This window comes from Maylandia zebra, linkage group LG12 (genome assembly GCF_041146795.1).
Source record: "Maylandia zebra isolate NMK-2024a linkage group LG12, Mzebra_GT3a, whole genome shotgun sequence".
In the NCBI taxonomy this organism is placed as follows: Eukaryota; Metazoa; Chordata; class Actinopteri; order Cichliformes; family Cichlidae; genus Maylandia; species Maylandia zebra.
The window spans coordinates 24,826,613-24,844,545 of NC_135178.1; the positions used below are offsets into that span (position 1 = coordinate 24,826,613).

General features: G+C 42.0%; 2 protein-coding genes across 5 annotated transcripts; both read right to left on the reverse strand.

The window, feature by feature from the left end:
* Positions 1-7,189: 7,189 nt before the first annotated feature.
* plk2b (polo-like kinase 2b (Drosophila)) lies at positions 7,190-12,365 on the reverse strand. Of its 2 annotated transcripts, none has more exons than XM_004547228.5 (14): positions 12,140-12,365; positions 11,921-12,028; positions 11,707-11,823; positions 11,263-11,392; positions 10,915-11,098; positions 10,500-10,698; positions 10,226-10,373; positions 9,932-10,026; positions 9,508-9,640; positions 9,266-9,346; positions 8,975-9,134; positions 8,695-8,824; positions 8,432-8,542; positions 7,190-8,265 (listed from the first exon to the last, which is right to left on the reverse strand). In XM_004547228.5, exons 1-14 carry the CDS (start codon positions 12,323-12,325, stop codon positions 8,074-8,076), a joined length of 1,974 nt encoding a protein of 657 aa, XP_004547285.1. In that variant the 5' UTR covers positions 12,326-12,365; the 3' UTR covers positions 7,190-8,073. The 2 variants fall into 2 exon arrangements, with proteins under 2 accessions (XP_004547285.1, XP_004547283.1); XM_004547226.5 differs by having other exon boundaries at positions 10,226-10,397.
* A 1,115-nt stretch (positions 12,366-13,480) lies between these two features.
* On the reverse strand, positions 13,481-17,931 carry si:dkey-190g11.3 (ATP synthase subunit C lysine N-methyltransferase). Of its 3 annotated transcripts, none has more exons than XM_004547225.6 (6): positions 17,754-17,931; positions 15,446-15,619; positions 14,628-14,732; positions 14,396-14,536; positions 14,268-14,318; positions 13,481-14,173 (listed from the first exon to the last, which is right to left on the reverse strand). In XM_004547225.6, exons 2-6 carry the CDS (start codon positions 15,611-15,613, stop codon positions 13,985-13,987), a joined length of 654 nt encoding a protein of 217 aa, XP_004547282.2. In that variant the 5' UTR covers positions 15,614-15,619; positions 17,754-17,931; the 3' UTR covers positions 13,481-13,984. The 3 variants fall into 3 exon arrangements, with proteins under 3 accessions (XP_004547282.2, XP_076747055.1, XP_076747056.1); XM_076890940.1 differs by lacking the exon at positions 17,754-17,931 and adding an exon at positions 15,722-16,829; XM_076890941.1 differs by lacking the exon at positions 17,754-17,931 and having other exon boundaries at positions 15,277-15,580.
* Positions 17,932-17,933: the final 2 nt, after the last annotated feature.

The window sequence follows — 17,933 nt, forward strand, 5'->3', positions numbered from 1 at the left end:
CGCAATTCAGGATGACTAACAAAGCAGCCAAATTAATAACAGCTGGATGTTTACGTGCGGGCGAGGATGAGAGTGCCAGTTGCCATAGGAACAGTAGTGTCTCCCACTCAGCTCAATAGCAGAGCAAGTGCACACTGCAGATCTATTATTGCAGATGATGCATTGATTGGCTCATTGATGGGGCCGTCAGGCAAGCCGCCGGAAACATTTATCTTGACCACGCGAACCTCATACCTGACCCTCCCGTTTCCTCTCTGTCCTGGCATTTCAATTTTTCTCTCTCTTGCTATTTCTATGCCAAAGCTGATTTTTTCATGAATGAGTGAGCGTAGACAAAGGAGAGAGCAAGAGCATCAACAAAAGGCAGTTTCAGCTATATAATGACAGCTTCTTTTCTTCCCTTCAGTGAATATTTGCACCTGATACCCTATATTTAACAGCACACAAATACAGTTTAGGTTGTAGCTATTCTCAAACAGAAATTTAGATTTGAAAAATCGCAAATTAAATATAACTTTAAAAATGTTTTCCCTTGAGTGTGTAAGCACTGGCCCTGTGGAGATTCATCTTCCCCCAGCCGTCATCATGGAGAGTCCTCCTCCATCCAGCACCACAGTCCATTTGTCCACCCCTGCACTTGCCTAGTGCATGCTGGGAGAATGGCAATCTGGGTAACAGTACTTTTGGCATTTACCAGACGAAGGCGTGTTAATGTGGGCATGGAGAAATGCCAAAGGTCCATGGCTTTTTGACACAGACTTTTCAGTTAGAATAGCTGAACAAACTTTATTACTGAGTCAGAGATCTAAACTCCTTGAAGTTCAGATCTTGTTACAGCAAGTTGACATTCCTACAGCGATATTAGGAAAAGACAAGAGCTTCTGAAGAGCTTAAAGAATACACAGTCCTCTGTATCGAGCAGTTTTACTGGCACTTAAGTGTGTGGGCAAGTTATGACAATGTGAAAGGTGCAGCACTGAATCAAAGCTTTTTGTATCAACAATGCTGAATCGGCTAGATTCAGTGACTCTGACATATATTTACATAAAAATATAAGATTTATATTATGTTTAATCTTTGCAGCACATGAGCAGCTTCAGCACAACTCTACAAAGGCAGGTTAACATTAAAGTGTGAACTTGTTGAGCAACCCAGCCCCACTTCTAAGCGTGTGTGCATGTGAGTGCCGTGCAGGATTTGCTTTGTCCATGTGTCTCCAATGTGAATCACCGGATTGAAATGCTGCTTTGAAGCCTCGGGAGTTTCCTCCCTCCACAAAGCAGGGCTGTGTTTCAACACTTGCCACACGTTGCAGATCGTTACTAAAAGCTTTCCACACTTGGTGACACTAACACTGCTTTCCTTAAGTACCCTTTGAGCCGTGTGTCTGTATTATTTGGCATGACAGAATCATGAAGAGAGGACCACACTTTTCTTTTAATCTCACGCAGTGTGAGCAGTACAGCAACCAGTCAGTTTGCTTTTTAATTTGAATTTTATTTTGTATTTTTATTTGGTCGTATTGTATTACTTAGCCGGATTGTACTTTTACAAACTACTGTGGCAGCTTTTGAAAAAAAAATCACTAAGCTGACCTTCAAAATGACAGCTTGAGGTGATAGCTGGAACAAATAAAATTGCGAGTGACTCAGCTGTAACTCCCAGACATGTTGAAACTTTGCAAATGTAAGAATTTTAATATGAGAAAGGGACTTTCAGAAAGCCTCACAGCACATCCGTTTATGTGCTGGTATGGATGGAATTTTTACTTAGCGATACCAAACCATAATTATCTCCCAACCCGATGCATTTCAGTGATCATGTGTAAAACCACAATGCTATAATGAAACGAATGCGAGGATGCTGCAGGACTTTTGGACGAGCTTTAGTTTCCACAGGAATTGCAACCAAATGCCTGTAATGCTGGTGACAGCATTGTTTGTGCTACCCTAATCAACGGTCTACAGAAAATCTGTATTATGTATCGTGTTTTATGTGGTAATGCCATAGAGGGTATGTGAAAGATAATGGTAACCACATGTTTGAGGACAAGAGAGCACACTTGTAACTAATTGGATAATGCTTCCATGGACACTGCATGGGTCCGTGCCAGACCAAATAATTCATGGTAAGTAATAGACGATTAAAATACCACAGTTTCACTCCCCAAAACAGAAGCACAGGCTTCTCGGATGGCATCTTAGTGGAATTAGCTACACGGCAAGTCAGTTTTTTGGTAACACAGTTGCATTAACAGTGACTGAAGCTAATGAGAATCTAATGACAGCAAAAGTTTATTTATTGATTGATTTCACTGACCAAGATGTAAACATCTCCTGCAGAGTTGGGTATTTTAACATGAAAGTCTACAGGGACTGAGCTGCTTTTAGAGGAACTCCAGTTTTAGGAAGTTGCGCTGGCTTTATTTCTCACCCCCAGAGGTTGCCCCTCTTTTAATGCAGGCTCTAAAAGCAATTCAGTCCCCACAGGCAGAAGCGAATTGAATCATCCCAGTTAATTGTGTGCTATTTTCTGCTAGCAATAGTGGATTAAAACTTCTACGTGGCAGAATTTTTCATTTCAGATAAACCTCTTGCAGATTTTAAAACTTTTTTCTGTTAAGTTCCCCCCTTTTAGTTTCATCCTTTCCCTCTTGTCAGAGGTCTGCCCACACATTCATGTGATGTGTTTGTGGAAATCACCAGCAAGTCACATTCTCTACTGACATCACACAGGAGGATGCTGGCAGAGTCAGCGAAGACGTAAGACAATCTGTCCTCAGAAAGGGACCCACAAGAAATAAAAAAAAAAAATCAGTCACTGAAATATAATGATCAGCCTGTGATGCTCATCCACTGCATGTGACAGTGTATGACAATCCAACAGCCTTGTTACGCAGGCTGTCTGCAGTGGTTCATCTCGGTTCATTCCAGTATAGTTAGTCTGACACATGTGACTAATATCTGAATAAAGAACCCCCTCCCCATGTAATTATGTGGTAATTAGATGCATTTAATAAAAGATGAAGCTCAAGCATTTAACTAATAGAGTGCGTTTGAGAACAGGAAGAACTGCAGCAGGCAAAATTATTATCTTGAGGAAACTGTGAATGACTGGATAGTATAGAAAACTGCTGATTTACCAGTTGTGTTACTGGTTCTGGTGAAAGGTTAGATCTTTACCAATACCCTTATTGATTACTAATGCATGTTTTTAACATCAGAGTAGAATTGGTAGAAACAGGCTTACATGTGGCTAAAAACATTTTGCATGTGATATGCATTTTACATGAAATTACACAATTTAGTACCGGTTTTTGATTCCCGTCTCTACAACATGGTGCAAGTGAAAGAAACTAACCTTTGTTGGAATAAAATACAAGCAGCGATCCAGTGATGTTTGCTTTTGCTCATGAAATCTGCCTTTATCCTTCTTACATTCTCTGAAATTGAGCTGGACAACTCTGTGATCCACGAATAGAGCAGAAAGTTTTTTAGACTCAAGAAGGTTCTATTTTCAGCCAGAGTAAAAGACCTTTTCCGAGAGTTGATTGTAGGAAATTATAGGATTCAGATGGGAGAACATGAACGTCACTCTGCTGAGCCACTGAATAACCACTGCATCGTGCAGGGTGACTCACTGGGAACATTATACGTCTTTGAACACCTGAAAGAAAACCAAACATACTGACAAGCAGTCACGTGCACACAAATTTTTGGCATGCTTGAGCACACTCAGGAAGCACATTTTCTTAATAAGATTACAGTAATTAGCTGGAGTTTGTGCTGTCAACTTTGCAAGTATGACTGCTGAGCATTGCTCATCGCTCTGTTCAGTAATGTAGGCTACAGCAGAGAATGGGCAAAGCTACAGTCATCCCAGCTCTTTCTACAGTACATCTGTTTTTGTACACATAGTAGGAGGAGGAGCATTGACATTTCATATGCAAAGGCTTTCTAATCCCTCGAGTGCATCCCAGTGTGTACGTGTAAGAAAGAGTGCTTTTCTCTTCAAGCAAAATATGCCTACCATCACTTTTAATACTAAACTGACTCATTCTTTGGCCTGCAGAGAACTTCATCATAGACGCTGAGGTATAAAGATCGCCTTTGTCATTTCAGCTTAGACTCGTTCCAGAGCTAAGCCTGCCCGCGTGCACAAGACTTTTCCCACCGTCAACGTGACATAGCAGAGTAGCAGCTTTGTGTGGGTGACACTGAAAACTAGCAAGTCTAAACATTTTCCCTCCAAACAGCAGTGACACTAAGAACATCAAATAAGCTTGTACTGCTTTCCTTTTTGGTCTCTGCAAGGTTAAGTGCTTTACTCACAAAAAGCCAATGCAGCTAGTCGGGTAACATTTGCTGACTCACTGGCAGAATCATTTATATGTATGATCTAGCCACCATAACATCATCCACTTTCAGGACTCTGCGTGCTGACCCTTCAATATTAGCTTGATGGCCGTCAACATGTTGGATTTTTTGGAGCAGGTAGTATGTTTCAGTTAATTTGAAATAGCATCTGTGCTTCAAAATGGATATGCTCCTAACTAAACTTTAATAAGAGCAATCAGAGAGCTCAACTCCCCACGATGGGTAAGGGCTTTACCAAAACTTTGATATTTTTATTAGTACAATGGTGTCCGCCTGTTATGGCATCATTGTCACATGACAAGGCATAAAAAAACAAAAACAAAAACAAAACATGTGCTGTATAGTTGTCACCTTGCTCTTTCGTTTGTTATTTTTCTTGATATGGTATTTTGAAAGAGAAAAAACGTCAAGGTCAACTTTGACCTTGGGCACTAACAATGAAGGTCAAGGTCAAAGGCTTAGCCTAGTTACTCATGTCGCCCAAATCATAGTATGTCAATGTGTAGTGAAGTTTGAAGATCATCCATAAATAATGTAGGAAATATAAAGTTTTTACTGATTTTCACATTTCATGTGACCTTGACCTTGACCACCAAAATATTAAAAAGTTGTTAGTAGCATCTACCGTCACACAAAATTCAAATGCGATATCTTGAAAACTGTGGATGCTAGAATGCTAGCAAATAGACAAACACATGGAACAGATTACACACTCCCTCCCTTCGGGATGGGACAAGGCTTAATAAGGTCCAGGGGCCAGAATCAGCCTGCCAACTATTCCAGTCCAGCCCAAAAGACAGCTTTGGACAATGTGAAGAATGTTTTGGCCTTTTTAAAATGCATCTAAATAAGTTTACAGATTTTCCCAAGAACTTCCCCATGGCAGTTCATACTACACTAAAGTAATTAAGTAATAAGTAAAAAAAACAACAAAAAAAACGGTAAATGACAGAAAAGTTTTTGTTTTTTCACTACTATATACTATAAGTCTTCTTTTGTTTGTTTGTTTTTTATGTGTTCCCAGTAAAAAAAAAAGAAGAAGAAGAACATTTTCTGTGAATAAACAATTCTTTTACTGTTCTTTCACTGTGATGAATGAGGAGTGAATCTAGCCAGGAGATCAAGGGATGCTGCAAATTCATAGGCCTGTGCTATAACTAAATTCAAAAGCGTCAGTATAACTTGAAATCACAATGTCGTAATATGTAAGTGTTTACTGCGGCAAAGGAGCTAAACAGAATGTCTTTTGCAGCAAGTGAAGTCATTTCCTGCTCAATATTTAAGATGCTTTTGCATTGGCTTCATTTTTCGTCCCCACGGGCTGTCGCTTTGTTTTCGATCAAACAACCTCAGAGTAAGTGCCCTTCTACCTCTACCCTGCTAGCAAAGAGTTACCATCCTGTTGTCAATTTAGCTCTGCCCAGTGTATCCATCAGACAGAGATGCTGCACTCATGTTAAGATGTTAGGACCAGCGGTAAATGCCCTTGAAGAGCAAAAAAACTTTACATCGACAATGGGATCTATTTCTGTCTGACAGATGCATCCATTTCAGAGGCCATTAATGTCAAAAAAACCACACACTCAGACCCGGAGGTGTCGTCATGAATAATTCCTGAGCAACTCTTGCAGGCTACTTCCTGTTCTGGTTCTGTCTGTGTGGGTATGTTTATGCATGAGGCATTCATTATTGAACTCTGAAGAGCACAGATATTCTGAGATAGCATCCAAAGGGATGACTCAAGCGTCCATGTTCAACTTCCATCATTACATAAGCCGGGAAGGTGAAGAGGTGCTCAGCAGACAGCTAAATCAAATACTCGCGGTGGAGAACAAAGAGAGAGCGGCGAAAAGCCTGACCAAAAGACACAAGTTACACAATTTTATCACAACTGTGTGATGACACGAGCTCTGACTCTCAACGAGGAGATGCCGTGGCAGGTGTCTTACACGCAGCCCTCATCGATTTCCGACTCGAGCAAAATTGGTCGGTGCCGGCTTGTTTCTATGGTTACAGCCAGTGAACGTGAAAGGATGTCCAAGAACCACTGAAGCCACTTTGCCTTAAAAGCTGTGATGCAATCGCTGACATAGTTGGGCCAGCTCTTTCGTTTTGCGTCTCGCCTCGTAGCTTTACGTCACTGTCAGTGTCTTCTCTCTTTCTCTTCCTCTGAACAATCCAACAAACCCATGTGTTTCTGAGACAAGGCCAGCCATATTGCACAGTCACTCATCTTTGCCGTCTTCCATTTATCACTGCAGAAGAAAACTCAGCAAATGAGAGGCCTTGAACCACCGTATAAACAACTGCGCTGTAAACACAACCTCTATCAACCCATCTCTCTCACTGCACCCATTTCCTGCTGCAAGTTTAAACATAGGGAAGATAAAATACTTGCTTTGACCTAGGCCCCTGCACAGATATGGGCATAATTAGCTTGAATCTAATTCTCACCACACTGAACAGGAACCGCTTATTTTCTTATGAAACAAGGGCAGCCCCCGCTCCCCCAAGTATGTTTGAGAATAACCCTAATACATGGCATGTCCCTAATCTATTATTAAGGCCACTCTCAGAAAGAGTAACGGCATGAAACATCTTAACATCTTCAGGGAGTTTGAAAATAACAACAGTGAAAGGTCTGCACTTGTATACTGTCTTTTAACGTAGCAAGGCTCTAAAAATCAATTTACAGCACTTCACATTCACCCATGCACATGCACGGCAGTGGGGTGAAGCTTACATTCAACCTACTGGCTGATGTTGGGAACATCTTTGACTGTGGCCACACCCCAAAAAAAGGACAAGTACTCTTTTTTTTGATAGAAAAAGCTTGTTTATTAAATAAATAAATACTGCGCTTTTTTACACAATAAGTTATGCAGGACATTTTTTACCCAGGTGACAATGGCTCTTAAGGGATCCTCAGAGGATGTATGGTACTAGTTTTTTAGTTGTTTTTTTGTTGTTGTTTTTTTAACGTCATTTTCTCCTCCTGCCCCCTTCCCCCATATCACCCCTTTGGTTCTCAACTTAATAAGCTGAACCCATCTGTCAGTAAAGAGAACAAATCACAGTTTTTAAAGTTAGTGTGACATTACACCCTTCCCACTCAGACACACACTCACTCGTACACACAGCCAAACTCTGTAGCATCCTCACATATTAGCCAGTAATTCCTTTGCACTGGTGAGTTGGCCGCGACATAAGCTGTACAACATTTACATTATTCCACAGTCAGGCTCTGACATTCAGAGCATCAATATATGGATTCCCTCTGGATTAATTCAGCTATACTCTATACAGTGAAGCTGGTGCCAGCCCAGCATTTCTCTCTACTTCCCAAATATCCCTCTTTCCCCATCCCCATAAAACACTTGGGGATCGCATTCGTACCAACATACGCCCTCCTTTCTCTCCTTCCAACAATCCACATACAAGTCAGCCCTTTTCCATCCACAGTTATTGTGCTACATTTCAGTTTCTCAGTCTTTCAGTCTCTTGCTTTTTTATTTTTTTCCACACCTCGCACTGGTGCCCGAGTGATTATGACACCGCACAGCTGGATTAATTTACTCTGCTCAAATCCATTCTTGAAATCCACTCGTCTTCCACGGATTCTTTCGGCATCCTCATTCCACTGCAGTAACACGTTTGGTAGGTTTGCTCGTCTGTCCAGCACACGCTCTGTGTGGGTTTAGCTGCATCTCTGCAGAAGCATGTTGAGGGAATACACCATGCGCTCCCGCAGGTCAGTAGGGCAGCCAGACTTCAACAGGGAGCTGAGTTTGAAGGTTTTGGAGACGCGGTCTTCGTTAATGTATGTCAGCATGTACTCCTCCCTCTGGCAACACAGGATGATCTTGGTGTGATCGTGGTAAAAGTTAACCTTTAAAGATAAAAACAAACAAGAAAACTGATAAGTTTGGAGAACAATCTTTTTGTCTATTTGATTTGTGGTTTAAAGCTCCTTGATGCCATGCATCGCACTTGTAACTACGCTTCTACTGAGCATGCCCAGCAGCAGCTATGCTCCTGTGATAATGTGTGTTTACCTGGAAAGTGCCGTCATTAAACAGCATCATGAGGGCGCGGTCTGACTTGAGCCACTGCAGCAGGTAAAGTCTGGGCATGTGTGAGTCTGTTATAGTGCCAAGGTCCCCGCCCTGAGAAAGCAAAAGAGTAGCACATCAGGTTTAGACAAGCTGCAACGTCTCTAAGGCTACAGGGTGTGGAAATACAAAAGGAACATAACAGCAACATAACAATTTTTTTAAAAATGGATAAAGGAGTGGAGGAATAACGATTTTTTACTTACATCCATGAGGTTTTCCTCCATGTAATGGGAGAAGTACTTAAGCACAGTGACCTGCCCGACAAAGTGTTCAGGAACCTCACAGGTGGGAAAGACAGAGCGCTGGCCTAGCTCTGCGTAGTAATGGATGGTCCTGAAACCCAAAATAAAACAAAAAAGATCAGATTCGGTTAGATGACATTTTTGAAAGATTTGACACGATAACCGCAGCATGCTTAGACAAGTTAATGTTGTGACTAATAACTTTTAAATTTAAGGGAGGGCGTTGAGAAAGAATACATACTTTCGGTCGGGTAGGAGGCTCATGTGAGTGCCATTGTTGAAGAGAACTCCCACGGTGTGATCAGATAACTGGTATCCAAAACCGTACTTGTTGGAGTAATCCACCCATTTAGTCACCCATTGAAGACTGCAGCTGGTTGAGCCCTGAGGAATGTCACTGGCTGCAGGGTGAACAGAAAGAGGAGGAGGGTTAGAATACAGTTAAAGGTATAATGAAACAGTGAGCTTAAGTGCACTATTAATTGCAGCTAAGGCATGCATGTAGAGGTCAAGGCTTTGTTAGTTCACTCACCTTTAGGCATATTCTCCAGACACCCCCTCAGCACACTTGCAACAGTCTCAGCCACACTCCCTGTCGTGCTGTCTTCCAGGCCTTTTGGAGCAATAACAGGTGCTCAGTCAGCTTGACATGACAATGGTACTAAACACTCTAGCTATGGCAGCAGCTCTCTGTAACACTGATTTCTTTTCCATAATACATCAAAAAATAATTCCAGTCTGTCTGCGCTCTGTTAAACGTGTGGGTGAACTTACATTCACTACTGCTGCTGCAGCTTCCCAGACTCCCCCTGACGATCAGACGGATGGTGTCTTGCGTCGTCGGGGACTGGCTCTCTGTTGCCGGGGCAACGGGGCTCTCGGCAGATGGCGGAAGTAGACTTCCATTCTGAGGTGGGAATGAGTGACGACAGGGTTTAGAATCTGTGAGTTTAGATCATCCCTTCCTACTATGACTCAGTGATCACCCACAGATGCAAAGAGGTTGGCTTAAAGGTTGAAAATAAGTGCTTTTAGCACTTCGGGAAAAATGTGCTCGTTATAAAGTTTTGGCACAGCTCCAGAATGACTCACTGGATTCTCCTCAACGTGATATCTCAGATCTATTTAACTGCCGTTATGATGAATCTACCTGCAACATCACCCACACTCTTGCAAATATCCTGTCTTCAGTTCTTACCTCAGACACCTTTTTGCTGTGCTGTTGGCTGATGGCAGTTCTCTCCAAGTCATGCTGCAACTTGTAGATCTCCTCTTCCTCTTTGGTTAACTTATCTATGAAGGACAAAAGGAGTGCAGAAAAATGAGAGGATGACCTCCATGACCAGCCTAAGGGTGATAAAATGGGTCATGCACACTCAGTTAACGCTAGGTGTAATGATGCCCGTGCTTCGAGCATAAATTCAGACTCAAATACAAACTATTAGTGTGACAAGTAGTATACTGAGAACTTAAATGCTGTTGCAATACTCACTCAGAGTCTCGTAGTACTTGACCTTGTCCCTCTTCCCACCAAACAGCGCAGCAGCAGCTTTCTTGAAGAAACTCTTGGCAGGGCTAGAGATGTGGAAATCTGGTGCTGAATGGCAGCAGCTAGCAGGCAGACGTTCTGGACTGAAGCCCTGTGAAGAACCAAAGTGGGTCATCTGGTGGGAAGTGGGGGGGGGGAGTGTAATTGTTAAACTCCTACGCTGTGACATTTACAGTGTTCAACATAGAGTGACATAGAGTTGGCAATCGTGTCTAACCTGTGTGAAGAAGTCATGCCTCAGAATGTGGTCCAGGTTGGGCCTGTCCTCTGGCATCTTGGCAAGCAGGCTGGCGATTAGCTGCTTAGCCTGTGGTGACAGGGACGAGGGGAGGGAGTAGCGGGCTTCTCTAATACACCTGTATGTCTCCTTCAGGTTGGTGGTTTCGAAAGGAGGTCTGCCCAGCAGCATAGTGTACCTGGAGGAGGATAGAGGGCATTGAGTGAGGGAGCTATTTATGCCATAGGAGATGCATGGGTAGTTTATCACACATATCACATATTTCTAAGTGAAAGAAGTAAGACAAGAATAGGCCTGTCCATAACACCCGATGCCAATATAGATAGTTTCTTAATAATTCATTACTAAACCTTTTGAAGTGCCCTAATGCTAAATTTATAGATATCCGACTCACATTACACAGCCCAAGGCCCAGATGTCTGATTCACAGCCGTGGCCCTGCTTGTTGAGAACCTCAGGGGACAGGTAGTTGGGAGTCCCGCAGATCGTCTTCCTCCTGTTTCCCGCTGGCTCCAACTTGGCAGCCAGACCAAAGTCCCCGACCTTCAGCTCCATCGTCTCGTTCACAAAAAAGTTACCTGTCGGGAAGAAAGGGAATGAGATGATGAACACTTGATATTCAAGCCAGGATCAAAGCATGAGCACAGCAAATGTAGAGGTACAGACTGAGGTTTAGTTACAAGGAATGATGTTCTCCCTGCACACAATGAAAGATTATGCACAGCACTGTAATATCACTAACCAAGTTTCAGGTCTCTGTGAAGGATTTCCTGTTCATGCAGGTACTTCAGTCCAGACACAATCTGTCTCAGGTAATAACGCACCTCTGGCTCAGTAAGCACTTTGCGGACCTTCAGGATATGGGCTAATGACTGCGGGAAAAAAAACAAAGCATAGAGATGAGAATAATTATAGAGCTTTCCCAAGATATAAGCACTGTCCTCTGTGCAGAAAAGCTTATCACACTTGACTACTTCCCTTAATTTCAAACCCCGTGGTAACACATTAAAGTTTTCTACTTTCGACAGTTAATTAAAACAGTAAAGCTCTTTATAGAGTGGGGCACATTCTGAATACCAAGTAGTGCCTCGCTGGATTTTGGGTGCAATGCAGGTCTTGTTCACATTAGAAACACGGCGGCAGTAAAGTCATTTCAAATTTACCATGTGGAAAAAACAGCACTTACTTTCCTGCTGCAGTACTCCAGCAGGATGTAGATGTTCTCCTTGTCCTCAAAATGGTGATAAAAATGCACGATATGTTTATGGTGTAGTAATCTGTGCAGCTCAATTTCTCTGTCAATCTAGCGAAACGAAAGACAAAACATGTCTTAAATATATATATATATAAACATATAAGTTGAACATCACTGCGCTCAAGGATCGGAGTTGCGCGCTTACCTTTTCCCGTTGGTGAGGTTTGGAGACGCGCGCATGAGGGATGATTTTGGCTGCGTAAACTTTGCTGGTGGAGAGGTCGGTCATCTCATAACATTTAGCAAATCCTCCCTGGAAAAAGGAACAACACTGTTAACATGTTTTGTCTTCGGGTTAGGTAAATCCCAAGGGGGGAAAAAATGTTTTTAAAGAAAAGAAAAAACGATGGAATGCTTGCGCTACCTTTCCCAAAACTTTTCCACGGCAGTAGCACTTCCCCGTGGCAGGATCAGTGATTATCCTGGCCATTTCTGAGGGTGCACTGCGCTCATCCATTTTCTTTCGGCGAGGCTCGCAGGACCTCTGCGTGGATTCACACATGGTGCTGCCGTTTGTCTGTTGGTGCCCGGCGCTTCTCTGTACTTCCATCAGTTATAGGTCTGTCGTACAAAACTCAGAATGGATCCCGGAGAGCTCGGCCAGGAGTCTTTATACTCTGGCGCTCAACCCTCCCCCTGTCTGCCGCCCTCTCTCTGACGTCACGGGCATGAGAGAACGGGGATCTGGCTGTTATCGATTACCTCACATGTACGTTTGTGTTGGTGGTGGCACAGATATGGAAATATGTAAAGCGACGTGCGAAACTTTGGTTTTTTAATAAGCATTATATATATGCTTATATATATATGCTTATATATATATATATATATATATATATATATATATATACATTTTGATATATACATACAGTTTGATAATGAAGATAGACACGTGCTGTACTGTAGTATTTATTTAATCGAATCTGAATTCATCGAATAAATAGCCCCTTTAAGAAAATATACTTGCACATATCCACTATGCTGAAGAGAATCATTTGCATTCTCTTCAGGCTCACACCATCCGGTTGCTGCACCGAGGTCAGGTTGGAGCACGAGCGCCCTCAGGTGGAGATTTTGGACACTATTCAGATTAAAATGCGGGTTTCAGACATACCTTTGGGACCTGCAGTATGTTTATCAATGTAGTGCATGCCAGCTGAGCAGTGACACGTGGGACTTCACTCAGCTGGTTAGCGGTTGTATCTATAGATGTAGAAAATGTTGTTTTCAGAGTCATTTGCCTGTGGCAGTAGAAAGACCAGATTCATCCATGTGCAAGGCTGAATAACCCAACCTCATATGTATCCATTCCAGTCTTCTCTTCAGTGGCTCCTTGTTAAATTCAGAATTCACACAACTGTTGGGTTTTCTTTCTAATACTACTGAGGTGACTGTTGTTGTGAAAACTAAATAAATAAAACTGAATTGAATTGAAACAAAAACAGAAAGACACAAAAACTTCACCTCTTCTCTGCCTAAAAGTGAAATATTCCAACACATGTTGTTCAGATTGCTGTAAACAAACAGGCAAAGTGCATGCACCCATGTATTGCAAAGGGCTCAAATTACCACTTGCAGTTATGGCGTGGCTGTGCGGGCCATAACAACTACGTGCAGTGTCGAAAGACCAAACAAACCAATGTTAAACCTGACCTCCAGCTGTGGCCGCAGACATTTATTTTAGAAAAGCCACACACACACAAGAAACCACAGCATTTGAATTTAATGTCAGTGTCACAAAACCAAAATGAAACAAAACTATTCACAGACTCTCCTGCAGCATCCCAGTGAAGGACATTTATCGGTGCTGATGCTGGAAATAAATGGCTTGCAGTGTGAGAGCTCTCGAGGAGAGATGCAGTCAGTCACAAACATATTCTTTATAGTGAAGCATGATAACATTTAAAACAAGGACTTCAGCATTATGGCTTAAACTCCATTGGTTCTGAAAGTGCAAAGACTTAAAAAAAAATAGTACACGCGTCAGGTGAAATCATCCTGACATTTTGCTGCCGAGTCAGAGTCCTTCCATGTTCAAAGACTTCTTTGAATGATCTCTCCTGGTCAGTGCTTATAACTGCCAGACTACCAATTTATGCTCTCTTTGTCTGGGATTCTTATCATATTATATTGCACTTACTGCCCAAGAACAAAGTCCCAGGAGGGTACAGTGCTGTTTTGAGTTACAATTCTAGAAAGTGCTGTAATTTTATTGCACTGCTGGTTTTGCTTCGCTTCTAAGGTACGAGCGCACAGTGCTGATGTCGTAAGCAAAGGTCTGATCAAGTCCGAAGCCAGCGGATGACTGCTGTGGCCAGTTAGGGAAAGGAAAGCGACAAGCGATAACAAGCGCGTCATCTGAAAGCTCTTTCAACAGCTTCTCTCCGAGCACCTCCATCTGTAAACCAGCAAGAAGAGCCAAATTAGCACAGCATCAGATGACCAAAAGCAGAGGAAAACAATCATTCTTCACGGGAAAAAAACCCACTCACCACTCCCGGAGCAAGGAACACTGTCACATTATTGTATGGAGACAAATCGGTCTAAAAGCAAGAGACAAACATGGTCAAACTACAGCTATTACCAAGTGTAAAAGACTATATTTCTATCACAGTCTTACCTTCCAGAAATCTTTTTTAACAAAGACTGCCTGCCTGGAGGGGACTCCTGTCCAGCAGGCCTTGCTCCTGGCATATGCCACTAAAATGGAGTTTATTTCAAAGCCTGTGGACTGGAAACCAGCAGCAGAGGCTGCAAATACCTGGCAAGCAAACAGGAGGAGTTTCCAAAACAGTTCAACTCACAGCATATTCACAGATACCTTTTTCTCTAAGACAGGTACACTCACTCACCAGTCTTCCATCTCCTGATCCCAGATCTGCCAAGCGACCTGATCTACCCTCAAGCAGCTTCATCACGTTCGCAGTCTGATCTTTACTGGAGGGCAAATAGGGCACCTGGACAACAGTGCAAACATGCAGTGAGTCAGTACACATGGCAGGCATGATGTCTCAAGACTCTCCTTTTCAACACTGCCCTATTGCACAACTGACAGCATGCATTACAAAGTAATTGACATGAAAATATCCCAAATAAAATACAAATTGCTTCCATCTGTTGTTAAAGCTCCAAATTAAATGTACTTCTCTTCACAACAGTCAAGCCTGCTGTGACTATAGCCTTGAGTCAGCTCTCCCACTCACTGTCAGTGGAACTGCTTCACAATAATCTTCCAAATTACAATCTCAGCAGGACTCTCTGGTTCCCAGTTGTGGTAAACACTTTAAATCTGCCCATTGTACAAAACCATTTTTCTCCTAGCATAACATGTTTTATTTGAGCTATAGCTGGAGTCATGTCATTAATCCAAACCACACGCATGCGTACACACACTCCTCTATACGAGGTAAACTGGTAAAAGCAATTTAAATTATTGCATATTCATATTAACAAAAGATCATGGTGCAGTTCTCCATAGAAGGTCATCATGATTAGACTTACCGCTGTCTTCTTTCCCACATTTGTTGCATGGAGCTTTATGCTCCAAAGCAAGCAAATCAATGTTAATGTGCAAGTTATGTTACATGATCTGATTTCACACATGCAACATTTGATATGTGAGTCAGAGCAGGTAGGTAAAAACCCTAAATCTCAGGGCGATCTCAGGTACCTTGAGCCTCCATGGGATTTTGCGGAAGCCCGGTAGGGTGAAGAGGCTCCATAATCCGTACAGGCCTGTAAGCAGAGCACCTGTGCAGGCTGAGAAGATGGGATGAGGTCTGTTGGTAGGGAAGACCCCGCTATAGTTTTGCAGGATTACTTCAATGGAGTCTTCCATGGCAAACTGTGGCAGGAGGGGTTAAAATACAGCAAATAAGTGGAAATATTACTGCAGCCTGTATGAAACAAAATGCTACTTGTATGTGAGATATTCTGAGTAACTTACTCTCTGTTGTAATAGAAGGAAACTGATTTATTCATGTTGAGTAATACTAATTATTTTAAACATAGATAAAGATACAGGGTTTCAGAAGTATTTTTGTGATAGTGGTTTGGTCCTTCAGAAATTGTCTAAGTGGAAGCGTGGCTGTCTAGAAGAAATTCTTAAGGAAAGAAAAGAGCGAGAAAAGGCTGAGGTATGACCAATTACACAAGAGGAGATCAGGAGAACAGTGAGTGTCTACAGCCATCTAAAAAAAAAATAACACGGTGGAAACTCTGCCATAGTTTGGAGCTGCATTTACAGCCTGTGATGCTGGGAATTGTGTCATAATCTATTAAATTATGAATGCAGAAAAGTCCTGTTAGATTTTGATCCACCGTGCAACACATTCTGGAAAGAATCTGATTGGTGACAGCTTCATTTTTCAGCATCACAATGATCCCAAATACACTGCTAATAAAGTAAAAGCAAGCATGAATAGAAAAAGACACACAGTGGATCACTATCAGTCATGAATTGGTTTCCCCAGAGCCCGGACCTCAACATTACTTAATCAGTGTGGGATCATCTTGACAGAGAACGGAACAAAATGCAGCGAACATTGAAAGAAGAGCTTTGAGCGTTTCAAGAAGCCTGGAAAACTATTAAGACTTCAAGACTATGTAATCAAAACACCAGAAAGCTTGTCTACAAGAGTTCAGTATATGTTGAAAAATAAAAGAAGACATGCCAAACATGGACTTTCAAGCTCATTAGAATTGTACAAACTCCTGTTTTTGCTTTATATACTGCATTTCCATGCATGTTTGCACTCGTTTCAACAAATTGCAGTGTCTATTTTCCATTTTCCTAGCAAAATATAAAGAAAAGAGGAGAGGCTCGAGGTTTTTCAATTCAATTCAATTCAATTTTATTTATATAGCGCCAAATCACAACATAAGTCGCCTCAAGGCGCTTCATAGATACAGAGAAAAACCCAACAATCATATGACCCCCTATGAGCAAGCACTTTGGCAACAGTGGGAAGGAAAAACTCCCTTTTAACAGGAAGAAACCTCCGGCAGAACCAGGCTCAGGGAGGGGCGCCCATCTGCTGCGACCGGTTGGGTCAGCACTGTGGTTATCAGAGCAGTTAGAGGCAACAAAATTGCAGATTTCAATAAATTCACTGTGATTATCTGGCTCGACATTTTCCATTTCATAAATTAATTCTAATTTAAATGACTTCCTTTCTGTACTGCAGTTTCTAATTGGACAATAAAACTTAAGACCAGTAGTGGCCATCATTCTGACACAGCTTACCTGCTGGATTCTGAAATACTCCATATATACATCGGCACCTTTTTAAAGAAACTGGTTACCATGTAAGTTTGTAAATGATCATGGTGTGAGTTTGCCTTAAAATATTCACAGAATTCAGCATTTACAGCAAAAATCAAAAGCAAAAAAGTTTTAAACTATATATTTCACACAATCTAAGAAGAATTTGGTATATATATATATATATATATATATATATATATATATATATCTTACTATCGACCTCTTGTATTTCACGAGGAAAGCAACATAACAAATAATTTCAAATTCCTCTTATCACTATTAAGACTATAAAGCAAGCTGATTTCCACACCACATAGCATACACCACCAGAGCAGCGTTTCCGACAGCAGGTGGGGCTACAGTGACCTTTCACTCGCCCACAAACCTTCTAGAAAAAAAATATTGACAACATTTAGGTCATGCACCGAAACTACTCGAAGGAACAATCCTGTTTATTCTCGACAACAAGGAGTTTTACCAGTACAAACTATCCCGAAAGAGCTATTTTCAGACACGCAGACATATTATAAGAGTTTTAGATTCTGGATGAAGTCGATGCAAGCGCATGCACAGTTAACCCACTCACAGCAGGACAGACAAACAGTTCGGTGTGTGTGTGTGTGTGTGTGTGTGTAGACTGGAGAAATGTGCAAAGTTCTAACAACACCTGAAAAACTCAACTATTGTTGACAGTTAAGTCTGTCTACCTTACCTGACCCTCCCCCTCGTCTCCTGCGCACTCAGCAGCACGCACGCACGAACAGATCGTCCAGTCAAACAGCGTTCAGTCAGCATGTCCCGCCCTCTCGCTTCACGCACTTCACGCACACCCTATCAAACGTCTGCTTACTGCCTGACAAATGAGCTCTGACTGAATCCGAGTTGTACTCCA

Excerpts from the sequence above, each read along its gene's own strand:
- plk2b (XM_004547226.5), bottom strand. The coding sequence starts at position 12,325 with ATGGAAGTACAGAGAAGCGCCGGGCACCAACAGACAAACGGCAGCACC. Across the intron at positions 11,393-11,706 it reads TGGAGTACTGCAGCAGGAAA|TCATTAGCCCATATCCTGAA; the intron begins GTAAGTGCTGTT and ends TTTTTCCCGCAG. Across the intron at positions 9,641-9,931 it reads ACAGCAAAAAGGTGTCTGAG|AATGGAAGTCTACTTCCGCC; the intron begins GTAAGAACTGAA and ends TTCCCACCTCAG.
- si:dkey-190g11.3 (XM_004547225.6), bottom strand. The coding sequence starts at position 15,613 with ATGGAAGACTCCATTGAAGTAATCCTGCAAAACTATAGCGGGGTCTTC. Across the intron at positions 14,733-15,445 it reads AAATCCCATGGAGGCTCAAG|GTGCCCTATTTGCCCTCCAG; the intron begins GTACCTGAGATC and ends ACTGTTGTCCAG. Across the intron at positions 14,537-14,627 it reads GATCAGGAGATGGAAGACTG|GTATTTGCAGCCTCTGCTGC; the intron begins GTGAGTGAGTGT and ends TTTGCTTGCCAG.